Source organism: Neolamprologus brichardi, chromosome 8 (assembly GCF_056152115.1).
Source record: "Neolamprologus brichardi isolate AB-2024 chromosome 8, ASM5615211v1, whole genome shotgun sequence".
NCBI lineage: Eukaryota > Metazoa > Chordata > Actinopteri > Cichliformes > Cichlidae > Neolamprologus > Neolamprologus brichardi.
The window spans coordinates 6,233,129-6,251,224 of NC_142111.1; the positions used below are offsets into that span (position 1 = coordinate 6,233,129).

Consider the following 18,096-nt stretch of genomic DNA (forward strand, 5'->3'; position numbering starts at 1 on the left):
TAACTTAACCAGCTTGCTTTGAGTGGGCACTCTGGGGGCGGAGCATGTTCGGTTGGATAGCTGAGAGAAAAAGCCGAGGCGACAGTCCGGGGTCCACCGCGCTCGTATCTGGTCTGTATCCAACTGCTTTTTTTCCTAAATGGCAACGACGGCAGAGGACCAGCGGGAACCGGCGGACGCCGCTGCACTGTCGACACACCACGGCTGCCACCACCACAACAACAGCAACAACAATAACAACAACAACAATAACAACAAAGACAGCGAGGCGGGAGAGAGCGCGACCTCTGCCACCGCCAGCTCGACAGAATCCGGCGGGACGGCGTCGCAGAGCATCGGTAACGGCTCGGTTATCAACCCTAACGGGGGGAACAACGGGAAGTGGGTTCGGCTCAACGTTGGCGGCACGGTGTTCCTCACGACGCGGCAGACGCTCCTCAAGGAGCAAACTTCGTTCCTGTACCGGCTGTGCCAGCAGCAGGACCTGCATTCGGACACGGTAAGCCCCGCGAGGACGCTTTAACCCCCGCTGAAGGGTGCTTCGCTCCGGGCGAAACATAACTTTGTCACAGCAGCGGGTGAGCTGGAACTGCACCTCCTCCACTTAATGTCTTTGTGATGGTTTCAACGTCCTGTGAGCATTTAAGTTTGATAGTTACTTTGTCTCAGACGCTATTATTCTGGGTACTGGCAAGTGACATTGTGCCATATATCAGATTTCTATGAAAACAAATGTGGTGACAGTACATTACAATAGACGTTCCACACCATTCGTGTTGTGGCACGCAATTGTATTTGTTAAGAACAGAGACACTCGTGCGGTCTTTGATCTCTTGATAACACTCCTGCTATCTGCAGCGGCTTGAAGTTAACAACAGCATAGATCGTTGAGGCATCTGTTAACACACGATTGGTTCGATTTATCCTAACAGGCTTACTGCTTTGGTCTAAAATGGCGATTATTTTCTATCAAATGCGTGTGCATCTGTTTCCATAAAGTACGGAATTGTATCCCATGATATCACTCCAACATGAGTACTGATTTCCCTAAAACTTGCATCTCTGTCCTCTCCCGGAAATGCACTCCTGCAGCTCCAAATAGGCATGGAGCAGCCCACTAACCAGGAGATATACGTGCAGTCTGAAGTACTTCCACTCTCCTGCTTTTCTTCATGTGAATGTTGCTTGGGTCAGATGGATGAACACGTGCCTCCTCTTCTGCAGGAAGCCACACAGTTGGTAGCTGTACAGCTGGCATCTTATGGGGAGGGCAAAAGAGAGGGAGAGTCTGGCTGTCACATGTAGAAAGGACTTGAAAGACTCATGAATGATGCAGATTTCTATTATGCTGCATGGACTTTGATATGCATGAGTATGACAAAGGGTGGGGGTGGGGTCCTCCTCGTGAACCACAGCCCACTGTAAACTGATACAATGCTGCAGGCAGGTGAATACCTCCATGTTGCCAAAATTTCAGCTTTTCTGGAGAAAATAGGAGGGGGTGAGGAGTTGTCTGATCAGTGGTGTGTAATTTTATACTACAGTGCATTAGGTAGCACAGCAGAGAGCTGGCAGGAAATGAAGCAGGTGGTAACGATTAATAAAAGACCTTGACTGAACACAAACCTGTGATGATACAATTACATGGTGAATGTATTAAACTCATGGGCCAGCAGAGCACTTCAGAGATATTAATTAGTTATTCAAATTAGCAATTTAAAAGTAGGGTTGCAAATATTCAGTTAATGTTGTTTAATTGTGTAGGTCAATCTGTAAATCAATAATTTGTTGTAGCACTCCTTGAATTTTTATTTATTTATTTTGTGAACCAATACATACAATTTCAGACAAATTACAACAATCCTGGGGCTAAAAATATATATTTTTTAATATATTCTTAGATTAGTCATTAAGGGTCATTGCTGACTTCATGCTTAGTTTTGATTCATCAAAAAAAAAAAACCTCCTTGCGGCTCTTTTGGGTGATAGCAGATTGCTACAATTGCTGATAGTTTTTATGGAAGTTGCTGATTTGTCTGCAGACCCTCGCTAATTAACCACTGAGTAGCTGCTGTGAGCAACCATTCATCAACCAGCTGGGGAATTTTCCCTCAGTAACCTAGTATACCAGACCGTAACCGGGGATCGCCAACTGGTATCTAAGCCTATGTGACTGGGCCCTAACCTGTTTTAACCCCCATTGCAGCTGTGGGGCACCTGCAAGCCATTATGCAATCTGCCTTCTGCCCAGCTTCTCCTTTGATGCCGTATCAGACTAAATGTGTATTTAGCAGGTTTTACCAGCTCTGTTCTGTGCTGAGGTCTTGCTGGTCTTCTTGCCTCCAGCTTTCCATGTATGCACATGGCGGAAGGGCAGAGCCATGCTATCAAATACAAATTACTGCAGCTGGAAGTGGCGATCTCCTTTTGATTATAGTGGTCCCGACTGAATTGACTTTTTAGTCAAGAACAGCAGTGGACCAAAATAGAAAGAAATTCACCCTTCTAAAAGTACATGTTGAGAACATTGTGCACCTGCCAGTCAATTCCTGACCTTTAGAAAGGTTTATTTTAAGATTTTTTTTTTCCTCTTTTCTTTTTTTGTGACTGTTACAGGAAAAACAGGAAATGCAGGAGAGCAGGGGAATTTTGGGCTGGTGTTTGAATCTTTAGTGGCTGCTCATAGTGTACGACTACATGTGGTATTCACCTCAATCCCAAACTGTGACACAAATACTAAACCAGCAGGGAAAACGGCATCAAGTCATGCTTAGGATTAGAATTGAGCCTCCCTTTAAGATCAAGATGTGGCTTGATGATTTGCCACATCGCTTATGCTGTTGTTGTTATTATTATTATTATTATTATTATTATTATTATTACACGTGCAGTCACTGAAGCAGGTTACAAACTGAATATGCGACAGATCCAGTAATAACAGTTGCAGGGGATTGAGTGGGATTGTGGTGCGCAGCAGTGATGACTGTTCCCCTGCTGCACCTCTGGGCGCTATGGAAAGAATATTCCTGTGTGACCTTCAGCTGTGACCTGACAGGAGCTTTCTCTGCGCTGCCTGATGACACACATGTAATCTGTCTTTGTGTGTCTCACAAATATTCAGACGCACACCAACACCCTCCTTCCTCATTATTTTCTACCTCCCTGTATTATTTTCTCGTCCTCTCGGCGTTCTCGCTCTTGGTAGTTGAGTCACTCTGTTTTGCATTCATGCTTTTTTTTATTGTTATTTTTTATTTTTGCTCGTGCCCTGTAATTTATGCATTGTATCACAAACTCCTGAATCTCAAACCGCGGAGAAGAATACTTAAGTAAACTTCTTTTTCTTCTGATTACTACCCATTTGCTATCAGCTCAAAATCAGGAACTGAGCTGTCAGTGAGACTCTGAATCCTCAGTGAACTGGGAGTTGGGAGCAAGAGGAGCACGGAGGCGTAACGATCTGAGTCATTGTTTAATGTTTATACAGCAAAACATACTGCTCTATAGATGGACTTCACAGAGAGATGTGTTTCGGGGTATTATAAAGGCTTTGCCAGATCCGAGAAACGTATCATCTGTTGTCTGTTCTGAGTCCTTGTTTACTTAATCCATTATGTAAGTTAATACTGCAGCGATAACAAGAAATGTTTTTGTTTTATACCCAGGAACTCTTCATTTTCAAAGTCCGGAAAGAAACTGTAATTCCTGGAAGATTAAGGGCTCAACTCTAGTAGCCTAAAAATAAAAAAAGAGTTTGAGTAACCAGTAATTATTTGTGCTATTATTCCCAGAATTAAATGCAGGACAAATTAACGGACCTTGTGAATCAGTAATGCACTGATCTTAACAGCTAACGGCATGAAAGAGGGAGCAGATTTGGTGCACAGTTGGTCTGAAAATATCTGGCTCAATTTAGCCTCCTCTAAAACAAAATCTGCGTCTTTCTTTTTAAAGGAAGTGTTTAACAGTGAGTGCGCTTTGTTCCTCTCAGCTTGTCAAACTTCTTAAGACGTGAAAGTTGATATTGGAGACCAAACAAACAGACACTGCCTGCTAAAACTAGGTCACATCATCTCATCAGCTGACTGCAAATATCACACTTCTACAGTTTGGAGCAACACAGGGCATCCTTCGAGCGCTGCCTCACCATTTTTTTGTGTGTGTCAGCATACTCTGTTAACTGGCCGACATCCAGCTGAAACGAGCCACCCCTCGAGTTAGTTACCACACAGAACATTGTAAATCCAAATCCAAATTCCAAACTTCAGCCTGTGTTTCTTTTGCTCAGGAGAGGAGCTGATTTTTAGGTGCTGGACAATCCTCCCACCCCTCCCTCTCAGACGTTTGCATGTCTGCACTTAGGAGTTCCTGTCTGTCTGTCTTTTTTTTTTTTTTTTTTTTTTTAAACCTCCACATAGACGCTTACAATCTGTGTCCATACAACTGTTCTAATGAGATTATTGGCACTTAAAATGCTCTACCTCCTCACCCAACCAAACCCAGGGCTCCCCTCCTTTATCCGTGTGGATGATCTCGCACCATCCCAAGCCAATTACACCATGGATGACTGGTTGTGGGCCATAACAACACAGCCAGGTTCTGTGGTTTAGGGATTATTTGCACGTACGCATGAAATTTTTTGTTAATTAAGTTTTTAACTTTAATTGTCCACAAAACCCATCTCATCCCACATTGTCAACACAGTCTCCAAAAATGCTAGAGGCAAGGTTTTTGCTTCAGAGTTGTTTAAACTTGTAAATTTGAAAATGCACAAATTGAAGGCTGAGTAACACAGCAAGAAGTTTTTGTTTTTTTTAACCATATCCCATGGCAGAATTTCACAACTTTCTTTCCTATTCCTGTTTCCTTAAACTTACTTGTATAATTAGATTGATACATATACAGGTAAAATAAGTCAGAGCTACAGGATGGGGCAGTGTTTTACATGCTTACAAATGTGTAGTTGCTGTTTGGGAAAGTTTGCAAAAGAAAGGCACATGCAACCAAGCTTATTTCATGCCTCCCACACGAAAAGTGTCACTGGCACTTGAGAAGTCAGTAGTTTAGCTAGGCCATCTTTGATCCCACAGACCATAAATTAGGCTGATCCGTAATTAGAAATCACACTTATTTCTAGAGTTTTATCACAACTCCTGCCCCCGTTCATATCAGAATTTTATAGACAGGCTAAAAATGAATGTAATCTCTTATTTTCACCAAGACTGAGGATTACTAATAGTAATAATAATACTTAGTAATACTTAATAATTTCAACTGCACAGATATTATAGCAGCAATACAAGGAGTACAGTGTAGAAAAAGAAACTGGACTTGCTGTGAGACTCTGTATGCCAGCATATACTGAGATGCACTGATAGCCTGGCATACCCGATAAATGCATTAGGTCACAATTTGTTGGAAAAATAAACCTTTCAGTATTTTTAACACTGAGATACAGGTAGGAGTAGGGATGGGTATCGTTTAGGTTTTATCCGATACCGGTGCCAACCCGGTACTTTTGAAATGGTGCCGGTGCTTAAATGGTGCTGAACCAGTGCTTAAAGAATGGAGAACACAAACTTTGTCCAAAAACCTCTCATGTTTAGCTGTTTGTTTGTTTTTGTAAAAAGATAACAATGTTAGCCTTTTCTGTTGATACAATATACCTCCTTTGGTATGAACTGGCGCTTAAACTTTGGAAAACACAAACTTTGTCCTAAAACCTCTCATGTTTAGCTGTTTTTTGTTTTTTGTTTTTGTACCTGGGCCCGCCTACTATCCTTGGAAAGGTAAAATGATTGGCTAGAATCCAAAGTGTATGACATCTCAAGAAAAAAAAAAAGCACTGAAATCTGGTTACTACCGTTTATGTCAGAGCCGACCGGTACCCATCCCTAGTTAGGAGGTAATTGTTGTGCGCATGTTTTAAAAGGTGAATGGGGTTTTGTTTGATTATAGGAGATGGGCTACTGGACGTCCTTACCGCTACAGGGAAGTGTTATAGAGTCGCATCCTATTTCCCTGAACAAATGTTGTGTAAACCATTAACTCACCTAAATGTCATAACTGTTGATTCCCTCCCTTTGAGTCTGTTGGACTTCTCACAGTAATGAAACTGAGAAAGTGACCTCTCATAAAAAACGGCATTTTTAAAATTTTGTTATTTCTGTACTTTATTCATACTCGTTTTAGCTCAGTGTGAGAGTCCCTGCTATTGTTTCTGCTGGGATCCTCTGCTTACTGTTTCACTGTGTGTAACATGGTGAAACTAACACACACAGAGTGGAGCAGAACATGAGGTGAAGTAAAGAGAAACTCATTCTAGTTTTTCATAATGCGTTATGCAACTGTAATAAACAATTGCTATAAATGCTTAAGACGTAAGGATCGAATGTCTGAAAGCTAAACTAAAATGCCTGTTTTGCTCCGCCAATGAAAAATAGTGCACCCAGGCAATTCAGTGTAATTTACATTAGCATGGACTGATAGTCATGACTGGATTTATTTTGCTTGTTTGGTTCTTATGTACACAACGTTTTTGGTTGTAAATGAAGTGCAAAGGGAAATGTGCTAATTTGTTTTTCTCTGAGGTGCTGGTGCTTTAGTTTGGCATTCAGTCAGTAGATAGAGAGAGAGAGAGATCACCTGTATAGTAAGAGTAATAATACTAAAAATCAACCAATAGCAGATGGAGAAAGACAGCAAGACTAAAGTGATGGCTGTGACACAATTCAGAAAGCTTTCCCCTCATGTTGTTATGGCCACACTGTCAAGTCAAGTCACGTCGATGAGGCGTCAGTTTGTCCTCCACTGCAGCTCTGCTCATTTAGGATGTCGAGTGTGTCTGTATGTACCTATGTTTATGCCCGGAGCTGCAGTCTCAGCTTTTTCACGCTCTAATCACTGTTTTTCAGTACAAACGCATACTCTCCTAACATGCACTCAGTTTATACACGGTGCCTCCTGGTCTTCAACTCTGATCTCTGCTTTCTTGCTCACACACACAGATGTGTAAAGCCCATATGTCTTATTCATCCATGTCTGTGACAGTGTCCACCTATTTCTTTGAACCTTCTTTAATACAAAGAAATTTCCTTTACCTCCTATTTGGGGGTTTTTTCATAGCATTTTTTTTAAATCTTTTGTCCTCTACTGATCTTTTGTTGTCCTCCTACCCCCGTTTTCATCTAATCCATCCTCACCTAGCTATCCTTCCATCCTACAGAGTGCTCTGAGGAGTACACTGGTGTTTACACTCCTCACACTCCGTTTTCAGCAAATGCTACTATAACAGAGCTAGAGCTTAACCAGCAGTGCTGCTGTTTCTGAGGGTTTTTTGTTTGTAGTAGTAGCAGGAACAATACTGCTGACCATAAAACTTACTCTTATAGTGGGCTGTGTTGTGCATGTGCATGCACAACACGCAAATAAAAGTGCTAACATCCATCTGCACAAGATGTTGCTACAGGCCAAGATTGTTACTGCTTGAGCAGGCAGTCAGAAAAAGAATCAGTCATGTGACTGGAGCATGTTCTCATTATCTAGCTGGATATCTTCCTGCTCATTGACTTACTGCATTAACTGTCCTCTCAGTCTATATATGGAGACTCAGAATAGCTCTGTATATAGCACCAGCCAAATGCTGGTATTTGGTTAAATCTGTAGAAAAGCTAACTCTGATGCACTCTCTCTTATCAAGAGATAATGGTTTATGCTTATTGGGCTGAGGAATTCGGCATTTGAAAATCATATAATTTCCAACAAGTCCCGCCCCTTTCCCCCCTAACTTATATGCCTTTGCCTGTATCTCCTGTTGGCATGTTTTTGAACTCCTCCAGCAATGGCTCTTTTATGAACTCTACTCTAAAGGGCGATGTGCTTCAAGCATTCATTATGGAGAAGAGCACAGGCAGGATGAGCGTATATGTGTAAGGATAGGAGTCATGACATAACAACCAGGCAAGCTTGTCACATGTAGCCTGGAGGTGCAAGTGAAGTAGGCTGTTGACACACATGATCACACAGTTTACGCTGACTTCCAGTAACCAGTAGGTTTTTTTGTTTTGTTTTGTTCTCATGTAAAAACAGCTGTTGTTACGAGAGTAAATCTGAGTTCAGTTTTCAATCTCAGGCTAAACACACAGAGTGGAGCGCACAGTGGAACAGACACGCACACACGAAGTGAAACCAAGAGAAGAGGTGAATAAAGAAAGTAGCACAAGCGTGAACGGTAGTAAAACACAAGCAACAAACAGAAGAATGACTGCAGACAGTTCTCGAGCGACATGTCACCATCTACATTGCTTCTGATAGAATCACATGCACAAATGCAAAATAAAAACTCCACACTTCATAACATGAGGAAATGTGTTATGAAGGCTGTAAAAATGCAGTAATGGTATAATGGACTGTCCTCTGTCTGTCTCTGACTCTTTTCTGTAACAGGATGAGACTGGAGCTTATGTAATTGATAGGGATCCTACCTACTTTGGCCCCATCCTCAACTACTTGCGGCATGGCAAACTGGTCTACAACAAGGAGCTCGCTGAAGAAGGTCTGCATGATTGTCTTATTTGCTTGCCAGTAGAAATAAGAATAATACTAGCATGTTTGTTGCAGTATGATGCAATTTTCCCCTGATGCCTTTCTTTTGCTTTTTGAATTTGTGCACTTTATATGAAGATTTGGTATGTCTGAAGAATGTATAAGTCTTCTACTCAGGTGGCTAAAATCAGCTAATGAATAATTAAGAAACGGTTGACAGTAATAGTTAACAGATGGCCAGGACTAATAATCAATAGTAGACTGATGTGGTTAAATATATGTTCTATAAAGGACAAAAGTAGAATTAAAAATTGTTAGCTTAAAGGAGTATACAGTGGTTGAAATATGAATGATGTTTAGCTGAATATTAAACAATAATATTTAAAGAATATTCTGTTTACTTGGACTGGGTGCAGCTGAGGTCATCTGGCGTGGAAATGTTGCACTACAGTGTCACACAGCAGCTGAGTTGAGTGTTTCTTCTGTGACCAGGTGTCCTGGAGGAGGCCGAATTTTACAACATCACCCCGCTCATCAAACTGATTAAAGAGAGGATCGTAGAGAGAGACTCCAAAGCCACACAGGTAAACGCACAACCTGTCAACATCACTGAGCTTCCAACTATAAAACGCAGTATATCACATTTATGTTGATTGTATTATTACTCTTGAAACATATAATATTTAGCTGTTCTGACATGTCCTGTGCTGAATATTGCAGTATTGTTTAGAGTCATAGGATATAGACGTTTGAGCGTTTCAGTGCTTCAGCCTTTATTAATGATTTTGTTCCCCCAGGTGCTTCTACAAAGAGGCCACTGCTGTACATCAGCCTTCTCTCTTCTTTCTTTGCTTTTCTCGGGATGGTTGGACTCATCCTTATATAATCCTTCTGCCCTCTCAAACATACTCCCACTCTCCCCTTATCCTACTGTCCTTTACTGGACTCACTGCTCGTGTTTGCCTAACGTGGTTAAATATTGTGCAGAAATATGAAAATAGTGGTGCTGGCTTTTAAACTGCCCAAATAGGATTTGGTAATCCAGAGCGTTGAATGTTATGCAATATGAAATGACTGCACCTTATTGGAAAATTCATAGAATTCAATCTAGCAGTGTCAGTATTTACTTCCCTTTTTGTATCTCTGGAAATGGTTGCACCTTCCTTTTCATTCATTTCCTGCATCGTCATCTCTTTCCTTTTATACCAGCAGGTGCCCCCCAAGCATGTCTACCGAGTTTTGCAGTGCCAGGAGGAGGAGCTGACCCAGATGGTCTCCACGATGTCGGACGGCTGGAAGTTTGAGCAGGTCAGCGTGCGCGCCTGCAGAAAGCCCCGCACCGGACTGCTCTGGACTGTGGGTTGGACTCACGCTGCTGCTGACCCTTTAACCGTGACCCTTGGTCTAACCCCTCGGTCCTGACCCGAGCCTTGTTGTTTGCATTCCCAATCTGAACTGTCCATTAAATCTTAGATTATGCCCTTAGTCTAGTTCTTGATTTGCTGGCCTAATGTTACAGTGACACTAGAGAAAACGGTGGTTGGAGACAACAGCACATGCAAAATAATTACATCCATGTGCCATGAACTGGCAATCTTGTGGAGTTTGAAATGGTTGCTTGGAAGCTGGGGACCAGGTCTCCAAATACTTCCTTCGAAGTCAACCTTCTATCAGTCTGCTGGGAATTTGTGATTGAATAGGGTGAAGTTGGCAATTATGTATCATCCGTTTGTGATAATATGGCAAATAACTGTGACAAATCAGTGGAAATCACAAATTTGTGTCCAACTCCTGCAAAGCTATTGCTGTGCATACAGAAATCCACAATAAATAGAAATTCATAGTAACTACTTGCATTTAGAGTCTAACCAGAACCACACAGATTAGAAAAGAAATTCAGAAGTTCCTCCATAAATGGAAGCGTAGTTGCTCCAGGACGAGAGTTTAACTGCAGGATGACAGGCACTCAGCAACATCGCATTAATGTAGGAATAACCTAATTACATCAAGTTTAGTTAAGTCCCCGTCTGGCAAATAGACTCATCAGAACTAAGTTGCACTCATCAGTTCAGACCGACAGACTGATTGCAATGTTTTGGCAATCTGTCTGCCTTTTATATATTACACAGCAGTTATTTGCAGACATCTGAGCACGATTGCAGTCGGTCCGTGTCGGACCACGACTATTTAAAGACACCTATGGGGACCAGACTACACTTAGTCCCCACACCTACTAACATTTGGTTGCTGAATTTGATGCAGTCACTAGGCAACCTTATTTGTCGCCTATTTGAAAGGAGATTGCCATTTAATTTGTACTCTAGCGTGACTGAGCCATTAAACAGCCCCTTTAATCTAGTGAGTCCATGTGAGTTAGTCCCAGAACCTGTATTCTTAAAGAAATCGTAAACTTTTATAGTTTTAAAATTATGATACTGATTTTGGAGAACCAGTTCTGTCAAATAAACACGCCTTCTTGTCTGCTGTAATGTCAGTCTGTTATTGGCCACATCTCCAGAGACGACCTGTTAATATGTTTAATAATTCTAGACTTCATGGCGTTAAACTGGCCAGCCTTTACAACGCTGTAGGCTAAAAATCGCACACAGACCCTGTGTCCCTCCCCCACTCCTCTGCTTTAGCACTTGGCTCCCCTGCATGCTGCACAGCTATGATTTTTCATATATTTTTCAGCAGAGCTGACCCGCAGTTGTTTTGCTGTTTCCACAAGTACACAGCGCTTGAATCTACTGCTGCGTCCTCCCCGTCCCCCAGCCATGCATGAGCAAAAGCAACCTTCCTTAGCTGTAGTATGGGATCTCCACTTTCTGTCTCCTGTGCTGGAAGTCCCCATGATACTCACTGTGTGTCTTTGTCTCTGTCCCTCTCTGCTCTGTATTTCTCTCTGCATCTGCGTCTCTTTCTTTCTAGATGGTAAACATCGGCTCGTCGTACAGCTATGGAACAGAGGATCAGGCTGAATTCCTGTGCGTCGTATCAAAGGAGCTCCACACGGCCGGATCTGGGCTGGGAACAGAGCAGAGTCACAAAACCAAGGTGAGTCTCGATATTTTGCATGAACGAAACAAGTATATTTCAAAATACACTATGGGGAGAAGCTGCTAAGCTGTGTGTTGGCTGTGTTCGTATGTGTGTATTTCTGCTTTGTTGCGGGATGTGTGAAAGAGTAGAGGTCTCTCGACTCATTAAAGGTGATATGAGTGTGCTTTGATCCTGCGCCTCTCCACTCAAAGCTCCAAATGTCACTCCCCTCAAAATGTCATTCACAAACACATTCACTCCATCATTCACACAGCTCTGCCTTTCATTCCTGCAGTTCTCAATCATTACTGTATTGGTTCTTCCTCCTTCATGTGGATATATTAATATATATCTGTGTCTGTTTTTTACCTCTCAGCCTCTCACTGTCCACTCACTGACACTCATCCATGTGCTCATTTTTGTCGTTTTTCTGTCGCGTTTTTTTTCTTTTCCCTTTTTGTATTTTCTCCTCCTTCCTTCATGCTGAATGAAGCCCACAGAGATGCAGGAGGAGGAAGCGGCGAAGGAGGAGGAGGAGGAGGAGGAAGAGGGGGGGAGAGATACCACACCAAATGAGTGGCTTAGAGAATGAGGGAGTCATGTTTCTTTGTTCCAAAGAGATGCCTGACTGGGTGAGGAACTGTGCAAAAGATGTGCTAGTGGGTAGATGTAGTGGATTTTAGTGTGTGTGTGTCTATATGTCTGTGATGTCTATGAGAAATATAGACGAGGTTTCATGGCACAGCATTGAGTATGGCCTTAAAGTTGCCTTTCTGTTTCAGTCTGAAGCTCTTTCTTCATTGAGTCAGTCCCATGTTAAAATGACCAAATGTAGTTGTGCATTTGGTCAAAGTGAATGTTGCATTTAGATCACTGGTTGAAAACTGTAAGGTTGCAATGATTGTAACACATTAAAAAAACATGGGCAAAATATAACACATGCATAATCACTAATCATGATTTGGACCATAAACAACAAAAATAAACTCTTACTTTGACTAGGATGGAGGCCTTGTGCTCATAACCAACATGAGCACAGGACCAGTTAACTTGTATTATATTTTTAGGATAATTATAAGTTATGTACACCATTGTACAATTGCTATTGGTCCTATATTTACAAATATGCTTGTTATACCAGCATGCAAAATGTGCTCTTAAAGTAACATGCCAGTAGTGTCCCTGCAGCTAACGACAAGAACGAAGCGATTTCCTCTTTATCTGCCAGTTTACCCCTTAACTGTAAAAAGGCTGATTTTTCGAATTAATACTAGGGCTGTGCGATATGACCAAAATCTCATATCCCGATATAAAACATCTATCGTCCGATAACGATATAAATCACAAAAATTTAACATTTTCTGTAAATTCTGTGAATCTCGGGTAACTGAAGTGTTTCCAGCTGGGCGTCGTGGATCTGGAGTCGAGTGTTTTACCGATGCATGAAACAATACATTTTTAGACAGGTTGTAACGGCTGCCGTTTTCTTTGCAGCGTGCTGCAGGGAAAAGCCTGTTCTAACGTTTGAGTCTAAGGTTTATTTTTTAGCACTTGGCGGCTCTTTTTTGCTTCTCATCGGTAAATACTTTGCATACTATTTCACGTGATTCAGTTTATTTTGAAAAGTCTCAACAGGATCTTGAGCTTTATTGTGAAACGTTTATGTGGAAAATAAACAAGCGGACACGTGATGGTTTTACCATCGTTGTTGCTAACGACAACGCATAAAAACAGGCGCTTGTCTGTCCATAGTGTGGTTATATAAAATATAAGAGAAAGAGAGAACTTTAAGAAATTAATATAGCCACTACAGTGACCATCAAAACAATGAAAAAATATTGCCGTTAACAGTTTGTTTTGCGACACCACAAAACAAACGATAGTGTAAAATGAAACGATAGACGTTTTTATATCGTCATCCGATATATATCGTTATATCGAACAGCCCTAATTAATACTAGTAAATATGTCAGATGAGTTCGAATCTCAGTGAAGTCGGGGTCAGAGGTCAAGTTTTTTGAAAATCTTGTGAACACAATAACTCGCGAAGGTAGTCCCCTAGGATTTGGTGTAGAACTGTGTCAGTATTTTTTAATTCACGCACTGATGTTTTGTGTATAACATTTAAAATAACCATTATTATTATTATTAGTTTATGTGTTAGCACTCAATCACCAATCACAGTGGTTAGCTGGTTAGCTGACACAAATATGACCAGTTCTTGTTCAGAGAAAAAAAACAGCTGTGATCAAGATACCAAGACCATCTTTTATATATAGTTATTTGTCACTGTGATTAAATGGAAAACAGATTTCGATAAAATGCATGTGTGTGAGAGAATGTGATGAATTTTGCTAATTGGCGCTTGGTTGGAAATGTCACTTTCTCCACACAGCCTCACATGTATCGATTGAGAGCTGCGTCTCTATGGGCTCTCATTGTCAATGCTGTGACATGGAATATCTCTGACCTTTCAGTGCAGCAATAGTCTTCAGATGTCCTTCCCAGTCTGTGCACATACATATACAGTGTCGGTGTAAAGTCACACACATGTGTAATTAACATTTGCACAATGCACAACTTAAAATTCAGTAAATCTCAAAGCAGAAAACACTTGTATGTAGTAAGTAGCGAAGATGGCTGTGTTTGTTTTGTTGTTGTTTCCAGTCATTATGCGTGATAGTTAAGTCACTTATTCTCAGTTGCTCAACATATTCATCATCATTGCCATCATTGCAGCCAAAACCATAGCTTAGATTGTTTGCAGTGACTGTAGATTTTATGTCTGCACTTTTCCAATCTCTAATGTCTGTTTTTGTTTTTGTTTTGTCGTTTTGTCTTTCATTTTGCAGCTTTTTCAAATCCACGGGTCCCGGATGTAGAAATCACGAGAATTTATTTTTCCTATGCTTGTCATGTTCTGTACATGGCATTTGTGTGTTTTTGTCCGTGGACAGTCATCGCAATACGTAGCATTGTTGCCACTTCATTGACAAAATGCTGGTTAGTATTAGCAAACGTCCAAAAATGTCTAATATCACTGTAAACGCAATGGAGCAATACCATCTTAAAAAAAAGAAAAAAGTGAAATCACCTTAATTTACAGACATGCTCATGTGTTGTCTGTGCAAATGTTATATTGCCAAGGGCAGTAGTGCAGCTTAGTAAATCATGACCAAAGAGCCATATTAGATCTGGCTGAACCAAGGTGCTGATTCTTAATATGACAGGAGAGAATTGGCGTCGTCTTGGTTAACCTGTGAGGAGCTGTCCCATCTGTGCTGCACAGGATTTGCATCATTATATTTCCTAATGAAGCAGCTATCCCAGTGATTTATGCAATTGTTGCCCAGTCTTTGACCACCGACTCTGCTGAAGTCCTGACAGTATTTCATAGTTGGGTACGAGGTTTTCTCATGACAAAAAAATCACATCGGTTGTGAAGAAAACCTGCCAGCAGCTGCTGGACCCCACAGAGCAAAAGTGTGTTAAATCACCCATATCAGCCTTATTTAGAGATGACTTCAAGCGTACTCAAGTAATTAAATCTTCACGAGCTCAACTCAAAGTCCACTAATTTGTTGCTCTCAGTCATTCAGGAGGGTGTGTGTTTGTGTGTTAGCATAGCCACTTCTTGGTTTGGACTGTGTAACTGAAGTAGGTCAAAAATGTGCTTGTGGGGACAATTTTACACTTTCTGGACATTACAAAGGTGCACACGCTGCACTGGTGAAAACACAAACTGCTCTACATTGTCGCCCACAGACACACACACACACACATGCGCGCGTATACACATATATCCCTTGTTTGTGCTGATGCATACCTGCATCACCTTGGACAACAGCAGTGTTGCTTCGGTCTGTTGCCATGGCTGGGATCCAGTTCCTGCTTTGGCCTCAACAGACTTAGAGACGTTGGTGTAGTCAGGAAAGGCTTAAAAAGCAGGCATGGAGGAGGAAGGGGGCAAGGATGAGTCTGGTGTACCACAGCTTTGTAATATTAGTGATCATATCCTGTTTTTGTTCCAATAAAAGCCCCACAGCAGGCAGATCTGCTGCAGTGCAGGTGTATGACTGAAAATAAAATGTCAAAGAAAGCCACGTGACTTTTAACAACCTCTGCTGTGAACATGCAAGAACCACACCACAGATCACATTTGAACTCATGCACGAGACTGTGGCCAATTTCCTTATAGCTCTTGGCATTACTCTGCAAATACACCACTCACATTTGGTGTTTATTAAACTTCAGGAGGTGCACTTAGTGAATGTTAGGGTGAAACCAAAAGGGTTATACATTAGTTATAAAACAGCAGATTTTTAAAGCATGTAGATAAGAATTTAGAGTAGGTCTGCTATAGTCCAATATCACGCTGTAGCTTATAAGAAAACACTTTCTTGAACAGATGCTAACATTAAAATGCAACTCAGTACTTCTTGGATGAATAAATAAGTACATTTGTGGAGTAAGTGATGTAAGTTATTGGTCTGTTTTCAGCCTCAAATTAAGATTTGGTGCGCTTCTCAGATTTAACGCAAGCCCAGAAGGATTATTTCTGCCTCTGAGACTACAGCAGTCGTGTTAAGCATCGTCTGCCTGCAGCTTTAGTCTCACCTCCTGCTGTTTAGCTCCTGCAGCACACCTACTGACCAGCAACACACAGCCAACAAGTGTGCAGGGGTCACAAATTTGAGACAATCGAGAAATAAGATCGTGGTCGGCAACCTTTTTTTTTTTTTTTTTTTTTTTTTTTTCCCCCTCTATCTCCTAACATTTTGATAATAAAATCAATTTAACATAAAAAAAATAAATGGGATGTAAATACAATATTCCATGTTTGTTTTCCACTTATAGCACTGATCAGAAAACATATCCTCAACCTGTGGGATCCTCCCGATCCCTAATTAGGAGGATTAGCAGAACACGGTAAATGTTAAATGTGTAGTTAGCCTGCCGTTACTGCGTACGATACTCATAACAGTGATGTTGACAGAACAGAGAAGACCAAACGATTTCATTTCTTCTGCTTTTTTTTCTCTTCTCTTTGTGGCTTTTAACTCGGATCATTCAGTGCCTTGAGTTCAAGCAGCAAAACAGACATGTCAGCATGATCGTAGCTGTTATTCCATGCGTTTTTAAGTGGCTGCTTTTAATATTTTACAGTAGATGGTTTACAATCTCACTTTTTGTTTTTACTGTAATTGTCTTCTCGTGCATTTACTGAGGTGTTCCTGTAGAGATAAAGAGTAAGTGTGCACACCAAACAGCTGCATGCATGAGGTGAAGCCGGTTTAAGATGTTTTGTATAAAAAGCACCACCTTTTTTTTTAATTGTTTTGTAAGTTTTGATGTCTAATTTATTCTTAGACTTTCTTTTTGAATATTACATTGTAAGAATTTGGCCATTTGTTTTTAGATGCGGGGGGTACTTTTGCTCGTTTCTACTTGAAGAATAGCGTTTCTGTTTGACTGTCCTGACTATCTCAAACAGCACATACTGTATAATCAGCAGGTTTACTGATTCCAAGTTTTTCGTCATGGTTCACTTAAATGTATAAACCTCCATTTGCATGTCCTGTTACAGTACTTTGTTTGTTTTTTGCTTGATCCTCACTTCATTTTTGCTGTACAATTAGTACTTAATGTGTAAACGCAGCAGAGCTCTTTCATTAGCCTGTGCAAAAAAAAAAACAACCCCAACATCTGTCATCATCAAATCGGGATAGAAAAACATTTCTCTCTGATGCTGGAGATTCTTTCATCTGCTGTCCGTAGAGCCACTTTACTGTCTGTGAACATGAAACGGATCCATGTGTGACGCATGAATCGTACGGGCTTCAGGAATCAGTGTTTGGATAGTTTCAAAACTGGACTTCATGAGGTCCTGAACATATGACATCTTCAACAGAGTGAAAGGAAAATGTACTTTTTTTTTTCTTTTTTAATTTAATGTAAATGAATGTCAGCATTGTCAACAAAAATAAACATTTGGTTTAAGGTACAAAGTCTTTGTTTTGTTTTTTGCCCTGATCACAATGAGCCCACTGTGCACTGCTTTCTATACCAGCGGTCCCTAACCCCCAGGCCCACCGGTCCACGAGCGAGAGTTGAGGCTCAGGAGTGAAATTGATGGTTTTCAGGGTTTTTATCGTTAACTCGGTTTCTCTGGGTCCTTTCCCTTGTGTTATGAATACATTTTCTATATATTTTCATACACTTTTATTTGTTTTGTAGTTGTCTTATTTTGAAAGAAATGTTTATGCGTTACCAAATTCATGGGCCGCATTTGTAGACAGATTAAGTCACAGCGACGCGCCGAAGGCTGTCCAAATTCGTTGACTCCTCCGAATGCAGCCGACAAATGCGTCCTCCTTTTCACCCAATTTGAATGAATTTGATGTGTCGGGTGTGTCCTTTGTGGCCCACCATATCCCAGAATTCATAGCGCGGCCCAGCCAAACTCCAGTTTCCGGCAATGGCGACCGCTACTAAATTTTAAAATGACTC

The 18,096-nt window shown here is 41.1% G+C and overlaps 1 protein-coding gene across 5 annotated transcripts; it reads left to right on the forward strand.

The window, feature by feature from the left end:
* Positions 1-43: 43 nt before the first annotated feature.
* On the forward strand, positions 44-17,283 carry kctd17 (potassium channel tetramerization domain containing 17). Of its 5 annotated transcripts, none has more exons than XM_087845327.1 (7): positions 44-499; positions 8,446-8,554; positions 9,037-9,128; positions 9,754-9,900; positions 11,476-11,601; positions 12,080-12,218; positions 14,439-17,283. In XM_087845327.1, the coding sequence occupies exons 1-6, from the start codon at positions 140-142 to the stop codon at positions 12,176-12,178; spliced, it is 933 nt and encodes a 310-aa protein (XP_087701453.1). In that variant the 5' UTR covers positions 44-139; the 3' UTR covers positions 12,179-12,218; positions 14,439-17,283. The 5 variants fall into 5 exon arrangements, with proteins under 5 accessions (XP_087701453.1, XP_087701455.1, XP_087701454.1 ...); XM_087845329.1 differs by having other exon boundaries at positions 9,754-9,852; XM_087845328.1 differs by having other exon boundaries at positions 9,757-9,900.
* Positions 17,284-18,096: the final 813 nt, after the last annotated feature.

What these genes read in the sequence shown, in the direction of transcription:
- kctd17 (XM_087845327.1), top strand. Translation starts at nt 140, where the DNA reads ATGGCAACGACGGCAGAGGACCAGCGGGAACCGGCGGACGCCGCTGCA. An exon ending in CAAGGAGCTCGCTGAAGAAG is followed by an intron (nt 8,555 to 9,036) that starts GTCTGCATGATT and finishes TTCTGTGACCAG; the next exon opens with GTGTCCTGGAGGAGGCCGAA. An exon ending in AGCAGAGTCACAAAACCAAG is followed by an intron (nt 11,602 to 12,079) that starts GTGAGTCTCGAT and finishes TGCTGAATGAAG; the next exon opens with CCCACAGAGATGCAGGAGGA.